Raw genomic sequence first — 17,394 nt, forward strand, 5'->3', positions numbered from 1 at the left:
GTACTTTAGCTCTGGGAAGCTGACCTGGATCTTCTTTTGGTTTACGGTTAGGCCTGCCTCTTCCAGAGCTCTTAGGACACTTTGCAGATGGTGCAGGCGCGTAGGCCAGTTGGGGCAAAATTTTGTTTGTTTGTTTCAAATTTCTATTCTGCCCTCCCTGCGAGTGGGCTCAGGGCAGATAACAACATATAAAATACAATTTAAAAATTCATCTACATTAAAACATTAAAACAACAGTGTATTAATACACATTTAAAACAGGATGGTGGACAGCCTTCACAGGGAGGGTTAAGATTTTATACACCCCTTTTTTTTCAGTCTGGCAGAGGCCCAGCCTCAGCCATATGCCTGGCGGAACAACTCTGTCTTGCAGGCCCGGCGAAAGGAGAGTAGGTCCTGCTGGGCCCTGATTTCAGCAAGGAGAGTGTTCCACCAGGTGAGAGCCAGGACTGAAAAGGCCCTGGCTCTAGTTGAGGCTAGGCAGGCCTCCTTGGGGCCAGGGACCACCAACAGCTGTTTGTCCCCTGATCGGAGTGTCCTCCGGGGCACGGTCCTGTAGATATGCTGGTCCCAGTCCGCACAGGGCCTTATGTCATCAGTGTAGAAGAGGGCAAACTCCTGACATTGTGCCAATATCTTGTCAACTAGGAGTTGGAAGGTCACCAGTGCTTCATGCAACCCAAAGGGCCTTACTTTGAATTGAAAGAGTTCATGGGGGATAGCAAGCATCATTTTTTCTTGATCTCTGGGGGGCCATGGGCACCTGCCAGTATTTCTTGGTCAAATCTATGGTGGAAAGATAGTGGGCCATTCCCAGTTGGTCAATGAGAACTTCTATGTAGGGCAGAGGTTAAGTGTTGAACTGTGTGACTTTGTTAAATTCTCTACAGTTGACACAGAATTAAATGCTCCCATCTAGCTTGGGGTCCAGCACCACTGGATTCCACTAGGTGCTATATGACAGTTCTATTATGTTAAGTCAAAACATGTCCTCTATTTCATGTGCTATTTTATCTTATTGTTTGCATGAAAGTAGTCAACAGGTGGACTGGGTTGAAATTGAGTCAGTTAGACAAGACAAGAGAATACTCCGGGTACCTGTTGAAGGAGGGTCCAGACCTGGGCCTTCTACACATCTGACAGGCTCTGGTCCAGCCTAGGGGTGACTGTGGGATTTCACCATCCATCAGTTTAAGGTGGTCTTCTGCCAACTGGCAATCTGAGCTCTTCAGGTTGTTGATGTGTAGCTTCCTTCATTGGCAATGGGAGGGTCCGCACTGCACTGTCCCCTACTGGCCAGGCCATGGCTGATCCTCGTTGCTTTCAGCATCTGATTGGGGCATGTTGCCAGGGTCATCCAAGGCAGAACTTCAGCTGGGGTGGTCACTGCGTGGAGGGTGTCTTGGAAGGCTGGTGCATCCTGCCCTACTTGGATCAGGTAGGTCAGAGCTTCTATCTTGGCCAATTCCACTTCTCAGACCCAGCTCTGGTAGATCACCAGTACCTGAATGGCTGGGTATTCCTTTGCAAGCCAATGGAAACAGGCAACCAGACTGGTGCATACCGCAGGGATTCCTGCCAGCAAGAAGTGCCTCCTGGAATTTCCTAACCCAGAGCCGGCAAACCTAAGTTCTGACCAACCAGGGACTGGCAGACCAGCCAGGGACTGTACAACAAACAGTTTGTTGTAGTATCAAAATGTAGCCCTTTTTATCTTACATTTATTGCTTAGTAGTTTTTATTTTCTGAATGTTATTGTCTTGCAACTTCTAGACCAGCATGATTTAACAAAAATTATTCAATAGGCACCTTTGGCACATCACTCTCTCTGCCCAAATATTTGTCAGTTGCTTTAACAATATATTCCTTTAGATGTCAAATAAAGCAACCAGAATTACATACTTTGGAGATGAAACAATATTTTCATATGCTTTTGTACAACTGATCGGTGAAGTCGAAAACAAAGGAAGAAGAGCAGCAGGGGGAAATCAGGTGCAAAAAAAAGTCTAACTTTTTATTCATTTATTTTTATTTATTTACTTTATTTAGGTGATGGTCCAGGCACTCACAACCCTTGCAGGACAACCTTCAATTTGCAAAAGGCCAAATACTTAACATTTATGTAGCGTGTTAGAGAGTTCAAAGCACTCCATATCTGTGACCTTGTTGTGAACCTTAACAACTGTCCTGCAAGGTAGGTCAACATTATTATAACCACACTGAAAATAAGAGAGACTAACAAAGGCTGAGAGAGGGAGAAATAATTTGCCAAAGGCCACCTAAAGAGTGGCCAGAGTGAGATTTTGGCGGGGATCTTTTGATCCATAGCCCAATTTCTGTACCCACTCTGTTTGTAGTTACCTAAAAATGCCCCAACCTCTGTATGAGTAAAAATAAATTGCCAGAGTAGCTAGTAACCCTTCTAGAATAAATCTGAATTGCATTTTCCTCTGTAATTACAACCACTTTACATAATCTTGAAACTGAAGTCTTTACGTTAGCATAATAGACTGGATGAGTTGCACCGGGGATTCCATCACAAATTGGTCCATTAAAACGACCTTAAGCTACCAAGCAGAAGCAAGCAAGAGGCCTGTGGGAGAAAGCAAAGTTGTTTACCTTTGTCTTTTTTTCTCCTATTATTCTCAACGATGCTGTCAGCGAATCAAACTCAGAATTGTTCTGAAAACAGAGAGGGGGGAAAGGTCCATTTATCAGCCGTTTTCAGCTGGCATAATCTAACCTGATACCCAGATCACCTTTTGAGAAGAAAGTCATCGCTCTCCTCCCCTCATAGAATGTCCCATATTTCAGACAAGAGGCAGAATTTAACAGCTAAATGGAAGGATCGCAACCACCACAATGTGCGGTATACACTTTCTAAGGCACCATCTCCCTGCACAGGTCTTGCTAACCAAAGGGAGGTCCAGTGAAACTGGCCCAAAGCAAAACGGCTCTCGAAGGCTGCAGAGCAGGTCTCTCATGAGACAACCACCTCAGACCGCATCTATTGGGCACCATTAAGGGCAGCAGAGCAGGGCAGACAGATGCTCTCCCCAAATATACAGGGAAAGTGTCATATGCAAACCCTGTTGAAATTAATGCAAGCTACACAAGCGCACTAATCTGACCCACAGGAAGTTGTGCCCATGCTAATCAGGCAGAAGTATTAGTCTGAGCTTGGGCTCCTGCCAGCTGTTGCAAACTCATGGTCTCTCAAGTGGGGAGAAGGGCAGTACCGTGGTTTCTTATCACTAAGAACTGGGGCTCTCTGTTTACTTATTATTATTATCATTATCATCATCATCATCCGAAACAATCAACAATAAGCAGAGGTCACGTCATTATTGATTGGCCTTACTAAGCTGATACAAGTTTCCGCCGGAGATCTAAGTATCAACCAGATATCGGCGTAATATGTACGCTGTTCCAAATAGCGCCATCTTTTGCAGTTCTGTAGGTTTTATGTCAGAAAGCTGCAGTTTTTCCATAGGAATTGCAAAGTTTTTCAAGATGGTTCCAAGTGACCCGATGACAATGTATCATCACCACCACCACCACCACCACCATACCACCTTTCAGGTCAACTTAACGCCCACTCAGAGTGGTTTACAAAGTATGTTGTTATTATCTCCACAACAATCACCCTGTGAAATGGGTGGGGCTGAGAGAGCTCTGAGAGAGCTGTGACAGAACCAAGGGCCGTTTCCAGACGGCTTACCTGCAGCCGCTCCATGCCGCAACGTCGCGGATCATGCCGGGGAAAACGCGAAATATCGCGTTTTCTCGCGCGAGTTTTGCGCGACGTCGCGCAAAACTCGCGCGAGAAAACGCGATATTTCGCGTTTTCCCCGGCACGATCCGCGACGTTGCGGCATGGAGCGGCTGCAGGTAAGCCGTCTGGAAACGGCCAAGGTCTGGCATCAAGTGGAAGAGTGGGGAATCAAACCTGGTTCTCCAGATTAGCATCCTGCCACTCTTAACCACTACACCAAACTGGCTCGCTTCTTAATAAATTTGCTTTCAGCTTATGTAAATAAAGACCTGCTTTTCTTGATTATTGGAGCACTTACTGGGCTCCAGTCCTCACTTTTCTGGATTCAAAGCATGCTGTACAGGATTTTTCCACTCCCACTATATATGTCCTACATAGGGCGGGGTGGGGGAGCAGCCATGCTACAGGGCACCAAATACAGGACTAGTGACTTTCCAACTGCTGGGACACCAATCAGTCCATCTTCCATTGCACATACTGGCTACCAGGGTGATGGGGCCTCTATTATTTACTTATTTATTTACATTATTTATAGGCCACTTTTCTCACAAGTCAACACAATCAACAGGATGGGACATCCAACAAACAATGCAATCGGATTTAGAGAGCTGCTATAGCGTAATAGTTAAGTGGCTGAGTTGCGAATCAGTAGTCAGCTGGTTCAGTGCCTGCTACTGCCATGAACCTTAGGTAAGTCGCTCCTCTCAGCCGCAGCTCCCCAGATGAATGATGAGGATAATAATAACATGGACTCTGTTCACTGCTCTGACTTTCTAATCTGTCTAGGAGAGCAGTATATAAACATAGTTGTAGTTACTGTTGTTGTTATTATTATTATTATAATAATCTGGAACCAACTAGAAATCTGAAAATGGAGATGAAACAAAGCATAAGTATTAACATGGCATATTAAATGATGCAAAAAAATTATTTTGCAAAAAGCCAGGTGAGTGGGCTGTATACATTAAAGAGATATCCTCAATTTAACGAAACATATAGAGGACGGAAATAGTCCTTATTCTGGGAACTGTTTGACTACAATACATTTCCAGCATCTCCAGCCCCCAGCCCCCAATTTTCCTTGACTGTATCTGCCCAGTTTTGCAGAAGCATATAAGCATTACCCACCCTAGGGGACCTTGCCACATTTTAAACATCTCAGAAAGCCTAAAGGAGGCTTCTCTGTCCCTCTTAAGGTCATCGTATCCCTCCATGACTCTTAGCCTTGAGGTCAGCACAAGAGACACGACATACAAACACATCAGATTTCAGGGACCAAGGACTTGTTGGTCTCCCAAGGCTTAAATCTTCAAGTCATCATGTAACAGCTGATCTATGTTTAAATTAGCCATTGGCATACATGTGACATAGTTAAAACATTTTTATCCCTCCTTTCTCTACAAGAGAATCGGGGAGCTCAGAGCATACATTGCTAACCTTCTGAAATGTCATCCTCCTTGTTTCTGCTAGTCTGCCACATCTGGGTGGTACCGACCTTTTCAAAGGCAGGTCAAACCAAATGATCATTCCAGTACAACAGTTCCACAACCACAGTGAGAGGTCTTTATGTTCAGAAGAAGGGTCTAATGATGAATGCTAATGAATGCTTCTTAAGTGGAGAAGTTAAAACTATCCAGTGAAATGGGGATCTGGATTGGGTTTTCCCTTGGCCTAGTCCAATACTCTAACCACTACAATACACTGACTTCAACACTGACATCGAAAAGTACACAATAATTGTATTGAAAAAGGAAATACCAGTGGTGAGCGGAAGGTCAGTTTAGCAGGCAGAATCAATACTCCAGCATTCCCCGATTCCTTTGCATTAACAATGGCAATATACTCCAGTAAATAATGGTCCCCAACTAAAAGTAAAGAGAAGAAAACGTGTGTGAAAAATAGTATTTCTGGCTTTATCTCTGTTGTGTGGAACTACAATCTGGGTTATAAAAGAGATAAAATGATCTGCTGAAACCCTGTAATAACAAATCTATGTATTGCCACTGGCACACAACAGGCTGGCTTTTCAGAAATGTTTGTTTGGCACAAGCAGTGTCTGGCAGCCAGAGGTTCTGAAGGTGCTGGAGTCAAATGGCAGGAACTGCTGGGAATCCTGGATCAGCTCCCAAAATGGTTCGCTCAGCCACAAAAACTTGCTTCAGGGAAGGAGAGAGATCTGGATTGGGACCATCATGCTGGGTAAGTTTTAAATTCTTCTCCCCCCAACCAAATACCAGAACTGTTGCCTCGAGAGGTACCCGTGAAAACCAATACTATGGCCGTTTACACACTACTCACCTTCATCCAAAACGGGGTGCAACGTCGTGAAAAAAAAGCAGAAGATAGTGTCTTCTCGTGCAAATTTTGCACGACTTCGCACAAAACTCGCACGAGAAGACGCTATCTTCTGCGGGTTTTTTTGCGACGTTGCGCCCCGTTCCAGATGAAGGTGAGTAGTGTGGAAACAGCCTATATTTGTTCACAACTAAAATTTACTGGCAGCAAAACTCACCAACATACACATACAGAAAGAATCAAAACTGCACAACTACAACAGTAAAGGCAAAACACCTCCTTGGGAGTCTGTTTATTTTTTCTCTTAACACAATTTTTCCACTGTTATTTTACTTGTTGACATTGCTTTAAAAGCTCTCCCTTCACACAAGTTTTTATGAAGATTGAAACACATTTGATTCATTTTACGATTCTTTTGACGTACATTTGATTCATTTTACAAGAAATTGAAGGGGAGGGAATGGAGGAGGGGAGTTTATATCTGTAGCCCTAAGATGCGTGGAAGAAGGAATAAAAATGAGATCGCATTGCAATAAGACACAAATGGAAGGGGGCGGGGAGAGATGGACGACAGTCACAGAAGCGAGGCTAAAAATACTAGCTGGGGATACACTGGAAACCACCATTGATACTTTCTCACAATTACATTGCAACTTGAATTTTTATTTGGATTTATTTGACTTTGAATTGTTGCATGTTATCTTCAGGGTCTGCCCAAATTTTACCTAAATATTTTCTTACAGCAACTACATTCCATGACAAACCAATGAACCTACCATGCAAAAACTGTATCCGGAATGTCTGGAAGCCATCTGCTGTCTGATTACCCTTCGTTCCTTGAACATGGAGACCTGTGATATTATCCAGTAAAACAAGATCTGTGACATTTAATGCATGTGGTGCGCTGGTGTTGTTAATCAGGAGTTTCACATATGCTCTTTCAGGTTCATGGTCAGTACCAACCTACAGAAAGAAATAAGCAGGGCTTTTTTTCAGCAGGAACGCGGTGGAATGGTGTTCCAGCACCTCTTGAAAATGGTCACATGGCCGGTGGTCCCGCCCCCTGATCTCCAGACAGAGGGGAGTTTAGATTGTCCTCCGCTCCACTGGTGTGGAGGGCAATCTAAACTCCCGTCTGTCTGGAGATCAGGGGGCGGGACCACCGGCCATGTGACCATTTTCGCCAAGGGCAATTTAAACTTTAAAAATTCCCCCCTTGTTTCAGCTGACCCAAAGTGACATCATTGTGCAGTCCTGAGTTCCACCACCTCTTTTCCCAGAAAAAAAAGCCCTGGAAATAAGTATTAATTAAAATGGAAATATTAACCAACACCTCTTAAACTTAGAACCAAACTGTATTGAGCAACGTTCCATGGAACTCTCCTCAGACATTATTTTCATGAAAAGAAGCCATTAGAAGCTGTGATCTGGAACAAAGAGAAAGGGGAGGGGAGGGGCTTAACTCTTTCTCAAGCAGCTAAAGGGGAATGTGTGTCTATCTGCTTGTAGGGAGATAAGCAGTTTAAAAAGAATAATTCTGAGAGGGGAAAAAGCTGACAGAGAAAGAGGCAAACTCCCTTCCACATCAGCCCCTCCTTGATTCCCAACAGCAGCCTTTTTTTCCATTTGAAAAAAAGCACACTGGCAGAAAGTTACATAGAACTCCACGTACTATGCCGCTTGCCTGATTCTATTCTGGCTGTGAAAGGGTCAAGGGTCATGCCAGCATTTCTGAGGGCATTTGGAGGAACTCACAAACACCACCAGCCTCTGATTTTAAATTCTCAAGATGATTTTAATCTCTACTACAGCAAGCCGTTGCTTGGGAACCGAGTAATAGAAAGCCAGCCATTTGAATGCAAGAGAAAAGCATATGCAGAGAAAGGGCTGAATGAATAGGAGCAGCGGAACATCCCGGAGAGGCATAACTCAGAAGAGAAGGAACAAGCCTTCCAAATCAGGTTCTGGGAAATGCAGAATGGTTGTGCAAGAAAGCACGCTTGAGCGTCCACCAGGCTCACAATGGGTGCCTCCTCCTCTCTGTTCTGTTCTGTCCCCCTTTCTGTTTTATTTTCTGGATTAGGAAGGACCAGGGCTTTTTTTCAGCTGGAACACGGTGGAACAGAGTTCCAGAACCTCTTGAAAATGGTCACATAGCTGGTGGCCCCGCCCCCTGATCTCCAGACAGAGGGGAGCTTAGATTGCCCTCCGCGCCGCTGAGCGCGTAGGGCAATCTAAGCTCCCCTCTGTCTGGAGATCAGGGGGCGGGGCCACCAGCCATGTGACCATTTTCTCCAAGGGCAACCCACTGAGTTCTGCCACCTCTTTTCCAGAAAAAAGCCCTGGGAAGGACACTATACTCAGAATGTTACACATGAGATTCTGAACCCTGCTTAGGTGGCCTGGTACTGTATCCTCAGGTGTATGGAGTCTCCTAGTCACCTCTCCACCAGCAGGCAAGGAACTCAAGGGGGAGGGAGAAGGTAAAGCCCCCACTTTCTCTCTCTACCTGATCTCTGCCCCTCCCATATCGAGCTCTTCATGAATTGATCCTTATCATGCTGGAAACTGTATGCAATCCTAAACTGGCAACAGGGTGCCTTGAATTTTTGCCAGCAGTATGCCAGAGTGAATGATAATTTGTTTTAATTTTTCAGAATCGAGTTTACTTTAGGTTGAAGGTCTTTAGAAGCTATTTGTACTTGGATTGTGATTTTGTAGCCGGACTCCAATCTCCGGCAAGAAAAATCTCCAAGTCTACTGAGTAGAGGCACAACACTCTGCTACAGCTGGAAAAGGGACAAGCATACTGGTAAACTTCTGGAACTTTGTGGAAATGGGAAATGAAATCCAAATAAAAATAAACAAACCTCCTTCTATAAGGATTCCTTAGTTACCAGTTCATTTAACGTTAGTACGAGTATTGTTGAACAGTTGAGAGGGATGGGGGGAGAGAGGGAGGGAGACAGAGAGAGAGAGAGAGAGAGAGAGAGAGAGAGAGAGAGAGAGAGAGAGAGAGAGAGAGAGAGAGAGAGAGAGAGAGAGGCTCTAAAAGCATCTGAAGAAGCCTCTGAGGAAAGGAAGTTTGACTCATAAAAGCTTATGCTGGAATAAATATTATTAGTTTTTAAAGCAGCTGGACTTTTGCTTGGTTTTTCCCAAACTAAGTATTGTTTATAATGTACACAACAAATAACAGTATGAAAAAAGTTAAGTCAAAGTCTTATATTTACTTATAACAATAAAGTACATATTTCTATATTAGCATGTATATTCAAATCCAACCATAACGTTTATACTCTGTACTGAGGTGAAAGTCTCTTAAAGTGCCATGTGCATACAGAGTAAACCATTCATACAGAGGTAACATACATTCAAATAGTAAAGTGCTAATGCTCCAATATTTGCTCCAATAGAAGGTCCTCAATTCATCTACAACATATTGCACAAACATCCACCAAGTGCAAATGCATAGAAAACCTCTTTATAGTACACATTTCAAACAATCAGAATATCATACAAATGTGGAGCAACAAAGTCCATGTGCACTCCTTCCTTGTGGTATACAAGAGTCCAAGAGTAAAGGTTCAGTTAGGGACTCCCATAGATGGCTGTGATAAATGGTTCTTAGATGGCTGTGCTTAATGATTCTGATGGGGCGTCTAGATCCATAATTACCATTTCAAAATAATTCTATTTATTCTCCAGGTGGTCCAAAAGAAAGATTTAACCATTCCCTTGTTTGATTTTACCAACTACACTCATTCCAGGCTATTGCTAAGGTAGGGTTCCATATATATATGTATGTATGTATATGTATGTGTGTGTGTGTATATATATATATATATATATACACACATACACACATATATACACATAGATATACATACATACACATACATATACGTACACATATACACACACACACACACACACGTAGCTTGGATCTCAGAGGGCCAAGCCAGAAGTGACGAATGGCACTTGAACGGCAAGTGAACAGACTCACATGTATTCCTCCTTGTTCACCTGCACTCCACTTGTGCTCCACTTGATCACTACATGATCACTATGTGATCAAGTATATATATATAAAAAAAAAGATTTGGATCTCATGCTTCCAAGAAAGCACTTGGAAACTTACCACTGCGCATTTCTGAAAAATGATTCCATGTGCAGAAGACACCGCAATTCTTGACACATCTTGACGCTGCACAGAAAACAAAACAGCCTCATTTCAGCTTAAATGTACAATATGTATTTTATCATTATAGGATCAGTAACAAGTGTCAGTCCCTGGCAGTTAGGTCCCTCAAGCTCTCCACAGTTAACACACAGGTGTTCCAGTTGAAGCAACTTTACTGAGATCCATACAGTTCAGGGTGTTCACACAAAGGTGGCAATTGGCAGAAGTGACAATTCAAACAAAATCAAAAAGAGTCCAGTAGCACCTTTAAGACTAACCAATTTTATTGTAGCATAATTCAAACAAAGGCATTACTAATTATAAGGAAACTTCTGGTTGTTCGGGTCCATTGACATTCTGGCGCGAAAATTCATGGAAACTGATTCATTTAGGCTAGACAGAGTACAAAGTGAAATTATCCCAGTCTCTGGGAAAAGATACATCTCGCTGCTCGCCTCCAAGGACACTTGCTAGAAAAGTGAAAGTAAATATTTTCAACAGATAACGGAGAGGCCCCACTGGCTCTCCTGCATTTCATGTTAGCAGTTAAGACACTCAGAGCCAAGCTACAAGTGACGCCTGACACAGGTTGGACACTTGTCAGCTTCCCTCAAGTGTTGATGGGAAATGTAGGCGTCCTGGTTTTACAGCTTGGCTCTCCGTTAAAGCTGCAAGACCAGGATGCCTACATTTCCCATCAAAACTTGAGGGAAGCTGACAAGTGTCCAACCTGTGTCAGGCGTCACTTGTAGCTTGGATCTCAGAGGGCCAAGCTAGAAGTGACGAATGGCACTTGAACGGCAAGTGAACAGACTCACATGTATTCCTCCTTGTTCACCTGCACTCCACTTGTGCTCCACTTGATCACTACATGATCACTACGTGATCAAGTGGAGCGCAAGTGAACAGGGAGGAATATGCATGAGTCTGTTCACTTGCCATTCAAGTGCCATTTGTCACTTGTAGCTTGGCCCTCAGATGACATATACAGTATACAGAATATAACTTTGGCAAACAGTTACGATCAACACAAAATGCAGAACACAAGAATGGCAGGTATGCCGGCATACATGACAACAGGTTTGAAAAAAAAACACTTAAGGGCCCTGCTGGGGGTTTCCTTAGAGATCCCCTTTTCCTGCCCAATGTTTTAACTGTGACATTTATGGAGTTTGTATGCATTTTAGTCTGGGTTAATTGTTTTAATAACACGTTTTTATTGGTTTTAATGGATTTTAAGGTGCGGTTTTATTATCTATGTTTTAATTTGTTAGCTTCCTTGGTAGCCATTATGAATGCACAACGGCAGAGCATAAGCTTTGTGAAAACAAAATAAAATACCAACAAACATGGAAACTGTAAGATAAGATAAATAATAATAATAATAACATCCGATTTATACACTGCCCTTCAGGACAACTTAATGCCCACTCAGAGTGGTTTACAAAGTACGTTTTTATTATCCCCACAACAAAAAATACCCTGTGAGGTGGGAGGGGCTGAGAGAGCTCCTAGAAGCTGTGACCGACCCAAAATCACCCAGCTGGCTTCAAGTGGAGGAGTGAGGAATCCAATCCGGCTCTCCAGATTAGAATCCCACACTCTTAACCACTACACCAAACTGGCTCTGCATTAACTTCCATGGTGGCAAGCAATGCACGTGTTTTGTACGTGCCTCTGATGAAGTGCATCACAAAATGAAAATAATAATTTTTTTTTATTTATTTTATTTTATTTTTATTTTATTTATTTTTATTAAGCATATGGATACTGACGAGTGGCAAGAGAAGGTGAGTCCAGTTCTCCATTCCATAGGTAGCAAGCACTAAGGAGAATCACGGAACACAATCCTAACTAGAAAACAAATTACACCATGATTATCTAACTACACTGATTGAGTCCTAAGTCAGTCATATAAACATATAATTCAATATTTGCAATATATATCATCAGAAAATCATCAAACATCAAGCAGGTAAGTACCAAATGTACCATCAAAGAATCTTACCACAGTCATATAAACAGCTGGTAAATCAAAAATTAATGTTATCAGCATACATTTCTTAAAGTACACTGTGCTCCAGTACAGTGCACATTTCTTAAAGTGCACAGTGCTTCAGGTCAGTCCCTCTAGTTCCCAGGGGGAAAGTGTTGGCTGGCCCTGCAACAAAAAGAACTCGTGTTTAGCAAAACTTTGGCATGACTTACCTTGGATTAAGTGTATACCTGGAGCACTGTGCACTTCAAGAAATGTACACTGTACTAGAGCACTGTGCACTTTAAGAAATGTATGCTGATAACATTAATTTTTGATGTACCACCTGTTTAGATGCCTGTGTTATAATTCTTTGATGGTACATTCGGTACTTATCTGCTTGATGTTTGATGATTTTCTGATGGTATATACTGCAAATATTGAATTACATGTTTATATGACTGACTTAGGATTCAATCAGTGTAATTTGTTTTCCAGCTCTCCATCCCAGCAACTGCTTGGAGAGTGTCAAGTTACTAGTTTACAACAGGGCATCGCTTGCACCTGGCAGTACAGGAGGAAACAACAGGTGTATCTGGCTTAGGATGGCAAAAAGCCTTGACCTGAGGGACAGCATGCTGACAGGAGGGAAGGGCACAAGTCTGGGGGAAATTGCCTCTTTGGGGAGAAGGCAGCAAAAGGCGGTGGGTGTGGCAGTTAATGTGTCAGACTAGGGTCTGGGAGACTCCAGATTCAAATCCCCACTCTGCCATGGAAGCTTGCTGGGTGACCAGTCACATACTTGCTGGGCCAGTCACACACGCTCTCACACTAACCCACCTCATAGGGCTGTTGTAAGGATAAAAAGGGGGAGAGGAGGAGGATGTCGGCTATTTTGGTTCCCCATAGGAGAAAAAGGCAGGTATAAATGAAGTAAATATATACATTTTGTAATGTTTTGGATTGGCCTTTGCAACAGGCTGGCTTCATTTAAAAGTAGTTAGTTTTGGCAAGATCTTCCAACAATAGGCTATATGGGGGGGGGGGGCTAGTAATGGTACTGATTTTACTTTTCGTTAGCCATTCACAATACTGCACACTGGAGCTTCAAATAAGCTTTCAAAGAGGTGACTGTGAGAACCCAGAATTTAAAACTATATAGCTGATGAAACAATGAGCAACAGTTGACTCCAATTTCACTTTAACTTGCATAAGAAGAGGGCAGGAAACTGGGGGTGCATAATGGTGAGGTTGCAAGTGAGCAGAATACAAACAATGTTTATGGATTACATTTATTTGTCTGTTTTAGAAAACTTAGATCCCAATTCTATTGATTGTTCTAACCTACAAAGTAGTCGGTTAAACACACTGCAACAATGAAATAAATTGCAAAAGCCAACAGCACAATTAAGACCAAAACAAAGCATAAGATAACCAATTCCTAAAAATCAGGAAACACACACAAAATATATACAATTAAAAGTACAGAAGTAAATTAATAAGTAAACTATCAAAGGCCCTGAGAAACAAATGGGTTTTACCAACATCCAGAGCACCAAAATTGAGGGAGTAAAATCACCTTTCTGCTGCAGGGAATTTCACGACCTGGGGATTGACCAAACTTACCTGGCTCATAAAAGGCATGTGGATCAGGGCCTTAGATGACAACTTCAGTTCATGGGAAGGATGAAAAACCACAGCCCTGAGTGGAGTAGCATTTCCCAACCCGCAGCTCCCTAATTAAACTTGAAGATCTGACTGCATGGGAAAGAATTAAAATCTATGCAAGGGCAGTGCTTCCCTAGAACTACTGAGTGCAATGACATTATAATGTCCACCACAGTATCCAACAAATAACAGATATTCAGACCCTGAATTAAGCAAGGCATTTTAAGAGATGATCTTTTACTGACCGTTTGATGGTTAACAGAAACTTGTCGTTTGAACTTTTTTGTCCAGAAGGATACCGAAGCAAAGGAGGAATGGTTGCTGTGAATATCTGGTCCAGCAGAAGTTAAAAGTAGTTTGTGGTCTTCGTTTTGTCCCTGGATCTCTGGCATTTTGACAGCTAAAAAAAAAAGAAAGAAAATTCAATACATGACTATCAGATGATCGGCAGACACATTTCAGCCAGTGTTACTTCACTTTGCCTGTCAGATGCAGGGGAACTGCTAGGCAAGACAGCCCTAGTGTACTTTCAGTGCCAATGAAGCATTCCAAACTGGAACCAGGCCCACCTGCAAAACTCCCATGCATTTGACACAAGAACAAGTGTTGGAGCCCTTTGATCCTACTTGGTCCTCCAAGTAGGTGAGCTGAAAAAGGAAGCAATGCAGGATTCCATACTGCAGGATTCCATCACACCACCTGCAGTGCAGGTCTATTATAACAGGTGGACAGGAACGTGCTTCACTCTGCTCTGAACTTCCCGCTGTGGAAGATTTGCAAGGACGATGCCATTTCTTTGCAAAATGGTAACAAACCATGAAATCTCCTGGAAAATACTTTCTTCTCACCCATAAACATATGAATTACAAAATAACTAGGCATTACGTCAGGCAGCACACTGTCAAAAAGTAGCTTTATAAAATAGTGAAATAGTCGAAATTAGCACTTACCTGTTGTGCTGAAACACTTCCTCGATGTTTGAATCCTAAACACATCTTGAGCCACCTGAAACAATATTTGGCCTTAAATATTTCGACTTAGTCCCCAAATTAGTATGTAGAAACAGTGCTTGTGTCGCTACGCAATTTTCCCTACTTCAGACTTTTGACAGTATCTACTTTCTTCTACATCACTGGATACGGTATTACTTGGAGTTGAAAGATCCTAATGTTTTTAAAGGCACAATGGGGGTCTCATGATCAGGACTTATTAATGCAAACATTATCATCGAGATATTTTGTCAGAGGCTTTCACGGCTGGAGAACGATGGTTGTTGTGGATTTTCCGGGCTGTATTGCCGTGGTCTTGTCATTGTAGTTCCTGACGTTTCGCCCGCAGCTGTGACTGGCATCTTCAGAGGTGCAGCACCGAAAGACAGGGATCTCTCAGTGTCAAACTGAGAGATCCCTGTCTTTCGGTGCTACACCTCTGAAGATGCCAGTCACAGCTGCGGGCAAAACATCAGGAACTACAATGCCAAGACCACGGCAATACAGCCCGGAAAACCCACAACAACCATTATCATCGAGGTTTACTGATCAAGGGTGAATTCATACAGGCTTTTTAAAAATTCTGAGTACACTATGATTTTCCCTCTGATGAAATGAATCACATTTCTCCAGTGCAGCAGTGAAGAGGGTGGACTATTCTGCTGGCCCAGAAATCTATGATGGAGTGCTTTTCACCACTGGACATACTTTTAGAAATTCAGGACACGTTCACAAAATGCAGTGCTTGGTCCCATGAGTAGGCCTGGCCTTCTCCAACTATATGCTGGGCTGGGGCAACGTAACAGATGGCCCCAAAATGTCTTTCACCAGCCCTTGAGGGCACACATTCCAGGAAGGCCGGAACTGATCATGTAAAACAATAAAGGTAATGTGAAAAGGCCCCCAGAACGACTAGATTACTCAACCTGTGACGATGAATGTATGAATCATCCCCACTGAAGAGCACCAGTGTTTGAGAGGACAGTGTGTGCCACTGCAGTTCTATGTGAGGTGATTAATCTACAGGTCCTCATTCACAAACACAACTCAACAAGTGATTATGGTGTATGTGTGAACAGAGCCTGGGATGGATATGGTTAAGAATCTCAGCTCTTCCGTAAGTGAAGGAAGTGGAAGAGCAGAAAAACTTTGTTCAGTTCTTCCAGTTTAGGTGCTCTAACCTCGCTTAGAAGCAGAGTGAACTACCTACTTTAGGTGCTGCCTTGCACATGGATGAAATCAACAGCAGCCCGTACATGGGCTTTCTCTGTGGTGGCCCCTACCCTGTGGAACGGCCTGCCCGAGGTTAGGAGAGCCTCCACTCTCTTAGCTTTCTGCAAATGATGCAAAACCAAGTCATTCAAAAAGGCTTTTGTATTGTAAGGAGGGGCTCTCAGATGCTTCGCTAATGAGTTAAGGACCATAGACTTCACTACTATGTTGTCTTACATACTATCTGTTGTTTTAAATATGTGCTCCTACAAGTTACCTGTGCTTCATGTTGTCTAATGTCAGCCCTAGAATTGCTTATGTTCTGTTTCAGCATTTCTTCAACTCTGTATTGAATTCTTGCTAATGCTATGCCTTTGTAAACTTATGTTTCTTTACCCTATGGCATTGTATATGGAAATGTCCTTAATACTGACTGAACTAATCTCACACTGTGTAATCCGCCTTGAGTCTCAGTGAGAAAAGCGTAATATAAATGACAAATAAATAAATAATAATTTACTTTTTTACTACTTGAGTCATAAACAGCAAATCTTCACCCCACAGGAAAAAACATGAACTACTTACAATAATTTCAATATATGCAGTCACCATTTATGTGAACAAGGCAGCGCACCTAGCATTCAGCTTTAGTCCATGCAAATGCATGCCCTCAAGCACCTAGATTTCCAGTTGTGCACACTTAAACTGGAAAACGTCCATATGCCCTATTCACACAAAAATGGTGGCCACACATATCGAAAGGCTTGTGCAATCTCCCCTTATGCATGGCTGGATTGCCAAAATCTTAACAACCAAACAAGTTCCAAGTTCAACCCCTGACATTTTCAGTTTAAAGAATCAGAGAGGAGTAAGAGCTGTGAAGCACTGACTGGGATAGTCCAGATGAGCCTGATCTTGTTAAATCTTAAAAGCTAAGCAGGGTTGACTTTGGTTAGTAATTGGATGGGAGACCTCCAACAAGGACTAGGGTTGTTATGCACAGGCAAGCAATAGGCAAACCACCTCTGTTAGTCTCTTGCCTTGAAAACCTCATGAGGGGTTGCCATAAATCAGCGATGACTTGAGGGCACTCTCCACCACACAAGAGATGTGAAACCACCTGAGACCCCGGAGAGCGCCTGCCAATCAGAGGGCCAAACTATAGGTGATGCCTGACACAGGTTGGACCCTTGTCAGCTTCCCTCAAGTTTTGAGGGGAAATGTAGGCATCCTGGTCTTGCAGCTTGGCTCTCCGACTGCTGTCCAATGGACTTTTCAACGGTCACTTCTCCAACAT

At 42.9% G+C, this 17,394-nt stretch overlaps 1 protein-coding gene across 1 annotated transcript in view; it reads right to left on the minus strand.

The window, feature by feature from the left end:
• Positions 1–17,394, minus strand: part of EVC2 (EvC ciliary complex subunit 2) — a 56,345-nt gene that overhangs the window by 38,210 nt on the left and 741 nt on the right. Inside the window, exons 2-7 of the mRNA XM_054999659.1 lie at positions 14,847–14,901; positions 14,142–14,296; positions 10,212–10,277; positions 6,847–7,033; positions 5,534–5,640; positions 2,620–2,682 (exon numbers count right to left, since the gene is read on the minus strand). Of these exons, the coding sequence (XP_054855634.1) occupies positions 2,620–2,682; positions 5,534–5,640; positions 6,847–7,033; positions 10,212–10,277; positions 14,142–14,296; positions 14,847–14,901 (633 nt within the window). The remainder of the gene's footprint in view (positions 1–2,619; positions 2,683–5,533; positions 5,641–6,846; positions 7,034–10,211; positions 10,278–14,141; positions 14,297–14,846; positions 14,902–17,394) is intronic.

The sequence above is a fragment of the Eublepharis macularius genome, chromosome 15 (genome assembly GCF_028583425.1).
Source record: "Eublepharis macularius isolate TG4126 chromosome 15, MPM_Emac_v1.0, whole genome shotgun sequence".
NCBI lineage: Eukaryota > Metazoa > Chordata > Lepidosauria > Squamata > Eublepharidae > Eublepharis > Eublepharis macularius.